Source organism: Theropithecus gelada, chromosome 19, assembly GCF_003255815.1.
Source record: "Theropithecus gelada isolate Dixy chromosome 19, Tgel_1.0, whole genome shotgun sequence".
NCBI classification, from domain to species: Eukaryota; Metazoa; Chordata; class Mammalia; order Primates; family Cercopithecidae; genus Theropithecus; species Theropithecus gelada.
Genome location: NC_037687.1, coordinates 12,363,467 through 12,369,627, shown reverse-complemented (window position 1 = coordinate 12,369,627; position 6,161 = coordinate 12,363,467). Strand labels below are relative to the sequence as shown.

Genomic DNA, 6,161 nt, shown 5'->3' with positions numbered 1-6,161 from the left:
AAAAAAAAAAAAAAAAAAAAAAAAAAAAAAAAAAAAAAAAAAAATTTTTTAAGAAATAAGAAAGAAAATCCATTGAACATACCTTACCTATCGAACATCACAGCTTAGTCTAGCCTACCTTAATCATGCTTTCCTTAGCCTAGTTTGGCAAAATCATCTACCATAAAGCCTATTTTATAATAAAGCATTGACTATATCATGCAATTTATTGAAGACTACTTCACTGAAATTGAAAAACAGAATGGTTATATGGCTTCTTACTATTAACATTCACAGTTGGCTGGGTGCAATGGCTCACACCTGTAATCCCAGTGCTTTGGGAGGCTGAAGTGGGAGGATCGCTTGAGGCCAGGAGTTTGAGACCAGCCAGGGCAACAGAGCGAGACCCTGTCTCTTAAAAAGCCAAGCAAAAAACATACACAGCTGAAAGCACCATAGTAAAGTCAAAAAAATCATAAGTCAAACCATCCTGGATTGGGAACCATCTGTACTCAGCCCCTGCCCCTGCTTCCACCCCTGCAGTCCTTATTCTTCCTCTCTCTGTGTTCAGGTGCAGGAACTGCAGGGCCAGCGGCAGGAGGAGGCCATGAAGGCCGAGAAATGGCTATTTGAATACCGCAACCTGGAGGAAAAGTATGAGTCGGTGACAAAGGAGAAGGAGGTGAGGCTGAGGTCCCACTGCCCAAGCCCCACCCTGCCAATTCTGGGGTAGCCTATTTCCCAGGGAGCCGAGCCTGACCCGTGTGGTATCTTGTACCCTGTCCCTGCAGCGGCTGTTGGCGGAGCGGGACTCCTTGCGGGAGGCCAATGAGGAGCTGCGCTGCGCCCAGCTGCAGCCGCGGGGATTGACCCAGGCAGGTGAGATGAAGCCCCATGCTGGGGCCTTACCTGTCCTGGTGTAGGTTGTGTCCCAGTGCATGTCTAGGCTGGGGAGAGAGCTAGGCCAGGCTGGAGGTGACCAGAAAGATGTGACATGGTCATATTGAAGAGAGAGGCTCAGGGTCTCAGGGTGGAGCAAAGGCTAAAAAGCCAGGCCAACCCTCCTGGTTCTCTATCAAGCTGGGGATGGAGCTTGTGTCAAGCCAGGCTGTTGGCTGAACTTGAGCCCCAAAAGATGATCTTTGGGAAGAAGACCCTAGGGGCGGGGACAGGGAATGCGAAGAGACCTGAAGACTTTTCTTGCATTCTTCAGACCCCTCATTGGATCCCACCTCCCCACCCATGGATAACTTAGCCGCGGAGATCCTGCCTGCGGAGCTCAGGTATTCTGGGGTCACTCAAAACTCTGGCTCCACCCAGGCCTGCCAAGGCCCGCCCTCAGCCCCACCCCCACCCTCCCACCTACTAGCACCGGTTGCTTGGTCTCAGCTCCGGGTCCTAGCCGGGCTCCTAGGCCCACTTACTGCTGATTTGGCTCCTTGCAGCCCTACCAGATGACTTTGCCTCTCCAGGGTCTATCCTTAGTACACACATTATGTCCAACACCTGGCTCCACTTCCCGCACAAAAATCCTATGCCCTAGCCCCGCCGACTTTGATCCTTTCCCCCAGGGTCCACCCCTGTCAGTGTAGCCTCTGTGAGTTTCAGTCCCCTGTGCCCTGCTGGCATTAACTCTCCCAGGCCAGGCATGGTGGATCACACCTCTAAATCCCAGCATTTTGGAAGGCCGGAGCTGCAGGATCACTTGAGCCCAGGAGTTCGAGAGCAGCTTGGGCAACACAGTGGCCCTCTCTACAAAATAAAAATGATTTTAAAACCCCCAAAACGGCCGGGCTCAGTGGCTCACGCCTGTAATCCCAGCACTTTGGGAGGCCGAGGCAGGCGGATCACAAGGTCAGGAGATCGAGACTATCCTGGCTAACACGGTGAAACCTCGTCTCTACTAAAAATACAAAAAATTATAGCCGGGCGTGCTGGCGTGCGCCTGTAGTCCCAGCTACTCGGGAGGTTGAGGCAGGAGAATCGCTTGAACCTGGGAGGCGGAGATTGCAGTGAGTCGAGATCGCGCCACTGTATTCCAGCCTAGGCGACAGAGCGAAACTCCATCTCAAACAAACAAAAAAAACAAAACTAACCAAACAAAAAAAACCCCAAAAAACTCTCCCATCCTAATTCTTCCCATTTCTGCTTCCGGCTTTCCAGCAGCCGCATCCCAGCTGTTCGAATCCACTCTTGTAGCTCCGCCCCTGCCTAGCTCCACCCCCTACCCCAGCTTAGGGCTCCGTCCACTTTAACCCTAGTTAGGTCCTCGGTGTTCCAACCCCATGGTCTGGCTGAGCTCTTCCCCAGGGCTCTGTCCCGCCCCTAGCTCCACCCGCCCTGAGCCCCAGCGAGCCTGCGGGGTGACCCGACCCTGGCCCTGCTTTCTCCTCCCGGGTCTGCAGGGAGACGCTCCTGCGGCTTCAGCTGGAGAACAAGCGACTGTGCCGGCAGGAGGCGGCCGACCGGGAGCGGCAGGAGGAGCTGCAGCGCCACCTGGAGGAGGCGAACCGCGCACGCCACGGGTTGGAGACGCAGCACCGGTGAGCGCCTGGGGACCTACCTGCGCAGAGCAGGGACAGAGGGGGCCAAAAGTGGGCGAAGGCACTAAGCGGCCCCCTACCCTTGCAGGCTGAACCAGCAGCAGCTATCTGAGCTGTGGGCCCAGGTGGAGGACCTTCAGAAAGCCCTGCAGGAGCAGGGGGGCAAGACTGAAGACGTGAGTGTCACCCACCACCTCCCTGCCTGGCCCTCCCTCATGCCCCGAAGTAACCCTCCTCTCTCTCCCATGCTGCCCGATGCCCCATACAGGCCATTGTAAGTACCATGGGCCCAGGGTGGCACCCCCTACCCTCACCCTGGGAAGGAGGAATTAGGTCCTCTCTGGACCCCCCACTCACCTTGCCTCTTCTCTCCCCCAGTCCGTCTTGCTAAAAAGAAAGCTGGAGGAACATTTGTAAGTCGCAGAAAGAGGGCACTCTTGGTGGGGGCATGGATTTGACATTAGTGGGGAGTTTTTTAGGCGTGTGCCACCATGCCTGGTTAATTTTTTTTTTTTTTTTTTTTTTTTTTTGAGACGGAGTCTCGCTCTGTCGCCCAGACTGGAGTGCAGTGGCCGGATCTCAGCTCACTGCAAGCTCCGCCTCCCGGGTTTACGCCATTCTCCTGCCTCAGCCTCCCGAGTAGCTGGGATTACAGGCACCCGCCACCTCGCCCGGCTAGTTTTTTTTTTGTATTTTTTTAGTAGAGACGGGGTTTCACCATGTTAGCCAGGATGGTCTCGATCTCCTGACCTCGTGATCCGCCCGTCTCGGCCTCCCAAAGTGCTGGGATTACAGGCTTGAGCCACCGCGCCCGGCCTATTTTTTATAATTTTAGTAGAGATGGGGTTTCACCATGTTGGCCAGGCTGGTCTTGGACTCCTGACCCCGGATGATTCACCCGCTTTGGCCTCCCAAAGTACTGGGATTACAGGCATGAGCCACTGCGCCTGGCCTTCTTTCTTTTCTTTTACCTGTCTGCTATTGAAGAGATTTGTATTCTAGAAAGATCCCTGGTTGCTAGATGGAGTGGTTGAGAGTAGAAGAAGCTAGCAAGGGACGATGGTGGCTGGACCAACTTGGGAGCTTTGGGATGGGCGAAGTGGACAGCAGGGGGCTGTTCCACAGGATACTTGCTAAGGGTGCGAAGGGTTGTGACTGATGGCTGAGGAGATGGTGGGATCAGGGCACACAGCCCCCAGGCATGAGGGGCAGGCAGAGAGGGCTCTGTGGCCATGTGGGGGCATTTCTGGCTGGCGGGGAGGTCTGTGGCTACCACTGGGACGAAACAGAAGCCAGCTTGGAGGTCAGCCCACTGCTGCTCATCCCTGCCCACAGGCAGAAGCTTCATGAGGCAGATCTGGAGTTGCAGAGGAAGCGGGAGTACATTGAGGAGCTGGAGCCACCCACTGACAGCAGCAGTAAGTGGGACCTGGTGACCAGGGGGTGGGGAGATCCCAGAGCCCAGCAGCGTGAAGCTGATGGGCCACCTCTTCCACCAGCAGCCCGACGGATCGAGGAGTTGCAGCATAACTTGCAGAAGAAGGACGCAGACTTGCGGGCCATGGAGGAGCGATACCGCCGCTACGTGGACAAGGCCCGCATGGTGAGGACACTGGGTGTTCCCACAAGTTGCCTGCCCTGGCTCCCGCCTTTTTGTGCCTCCTATTGAGCCAAACCTCCTGCTTGCACATCTGTGCCCCAGTTCACACCTGTCATACCCCACCATGTGACAGACTTCTGCAATGATTCCCCACTGCTACTGATTGTCACATTAAAGTACTGCACAGCCGGCCGGGCGCCGTGGCTCACACCTGTAATTCCAACACTTTGGGAGGCCAAGGCAGGCAGAACACAAGGTCAGGAGTTCGAAACCAGCCTGGTCAACGTGGTGAAACCCCGTCTTCACTAAAAATACAAAAATTAGCTGGGCATGGTGGTGGGCACCTGTAATCCCAGCTACTCAGGAGGCTGAGGCAGGAGAATCGTTTGAACCTGGGAGGTGGAGGTTGCAGTTAGCTAAGATTGTGCCATTGCACTCCAGCCTAGGCGACAGGGCGAGAGTCCGTCTGAAAAAAAAAAAAGTACTGCACAGCCAGGCGCAGTGGCTCACGCCTGTAATCCCAGCACTTTGGGAGGCTGAGGCAGCTGATCCCTTGAGGTCAGGAGTTCGAGACCAGCCTGGCCAACATGGCAAAACCCCATCTCTACTAAAAATAGAAAAATTAGCCGGGAGTGGTAGCACGCGCCTGTAATCCCAGCTACTTGGGAGGCTGAGGCAGGAGAATAACTTGAACCTGGGAGGTAAAGGTTGAAGTGAGCTGAGATTGTGCCACTTCACTCCATCCTGGGCAATAGAGCCAGACTCCATCACAAAAATAAAAATAAAGTACAACATGGATGGGCACAATGGCTCATGCCTATAATCTCAACACTTTGGGAGGCTAAGGCAGGAGAATTGCTTGATGCCAGGAGTTCAAGACCATCCTGGGCAACATTCTATAATGAATGAAAGGATGAATACACACACCCCAGTATGTCCCAGGGGGTTTCAAGGCCAAAGTCACCTGGCTGTGACTTCCTCAACCTGTAGGTCATGCAGACCATGGAACCCAAGCAGCGGCCAGCTGCAGGGGGACCTCCAGAACTCCGTTCCCTAAGGACACAGCTCCGAGAACGCGATGTCCGCATCCGGCACCTGGAGGTGGGTATCCTTATGCCTTTATGCGGCCTCCAGCGTATCTAGGCCCCTGACACTTGCCTTCTTGACAGATGGACTTTGAGAAAAGCCGAAGTCAGAGGGAGCAGGAAGAAAAGCTGCTCATCAGTGCCTGGTATAATATGGTAAGTGTGGGGTCTGGGCTCTAAGATCTCATGGGTAGAGTATTGGTGGAGGGGGTCCTGTGAGCTCACCTGACCCCAACCACACCTCCTTCTGAAGGGCATGGCCTTGCAGCAGCGAGCTGGGGAAGAGCGGGCGCCTGCCCATGCCCAGTCATTCCTGGCACAGCAGCGGCTGGCAACCAATGCTCGCCGTGGACCCCTGGGACGCCTGGCATCTCTGAACCTTCGCCCCACTGACAAGCACTGACTTCAGGATCCAGCCAGCCTGGGCTCCACCCACCCTGGCTTCCTCCAACTCACATGGCGCCCAGCATTGGGCTTCAGCCAGCTGCTCGAGAACTTTGAGGCCAAGATCTCTGCCCTTCCCTCTCCCAGATTGGTGGGGAGGGAGAGTGGGAGGTAGGTATAGGCCTGTTCTTTTTAGCAATGTGATTCTTATCGTTGATTCTCTCTCTGGAGTTCATGTGCTGCCTGGGGAGACTCTGATTTTATATTTGAGAAAAATAAAGACTTTCAATCTGCCCTGGCTATGCTCTGGGCACCAAGGTGAGGGAGAGAAAATGGGCCAGAGGCTTAGCCCATTGCTTTTAAGAAAAGCTTAGCGGCCAGGTACGGTGGCTGATGCCTGTAATCCTAGCACTTTGGGAGGTTTAGATGGGTGGATCACCTGAGGTCAGGAGTTCGAGACCAGCCTGGCCAACATGGCAAAACCCCTCCTCTACTAAAAATAGAAAAATTAGCAGGGCATGGTAGTACATGCCTGTAATCCCAGCTACTCGGGAGGCTGAGGTGGGAGGA

The 6,161-nt window shown here is 54.6% G+C and overlaps 1 protein-coding gene across 3 annotated transcripts in view; it reads left to right on the top strand.

Moving 5' to 3' along the window:
- Positions 1-5,885, top strand: part of HOOK2 (hook microtubule tethering protein 2) — a 13,355-nt gene extending 7,470 nt beyond the window's left edge. The window contains exons 12-23 of one of the 3 annotated variants that reach the window (XM_025368131.1): positions 551-661; positions 771-858; positions 1,193-1,262; positions 2,385-2,522; positions 2,611-2,698; positions 2,791-2,796; positions 2,901-2,935; positions 3,858-3,940; positions 4,022-4,125; positions 5,113-5,223; positions 5,292-5,363; positions 5,461-5,885. In XM_025368131.1, coding sequence (XP_025223916.1) covers positions 551-661; positions 771-858; positions 1,193-1,262; positions 2,385-2,522; positions 2,611-2,698; positions 2,791-2,796; positions 2,901-2,935; positions 3,858-3,940; positions 4,022-4,125; positions 5,113-5,223; positions 5,292-5,363; positions 5,461-5,610 — 1,056 coding nt within the window. In that variant the 3' untranslated portion in view covers positions 5,611-5,885. Of the gene's footprint in view, positions 1-550; positions 662-770; positions 859-1,192; positions 1,263-2,384; positions 2,523-2,610; positions 2,705-2,790; positions 2,797-2,900; positions 2,936-3,857; positions 3,941-4,021; positions 4,126-5,112; positions 5,224-5,291; positions 5,364-5,460 lie in introns of all 3 variants that reach the window. The other 2 variants (XM_025368132.1, XM_025368133.1) reach the window with 2 other exon arrangements.
- The last annotated feature ends 276 nt before the right edge of the window (positions 5,886-6,161 follow it).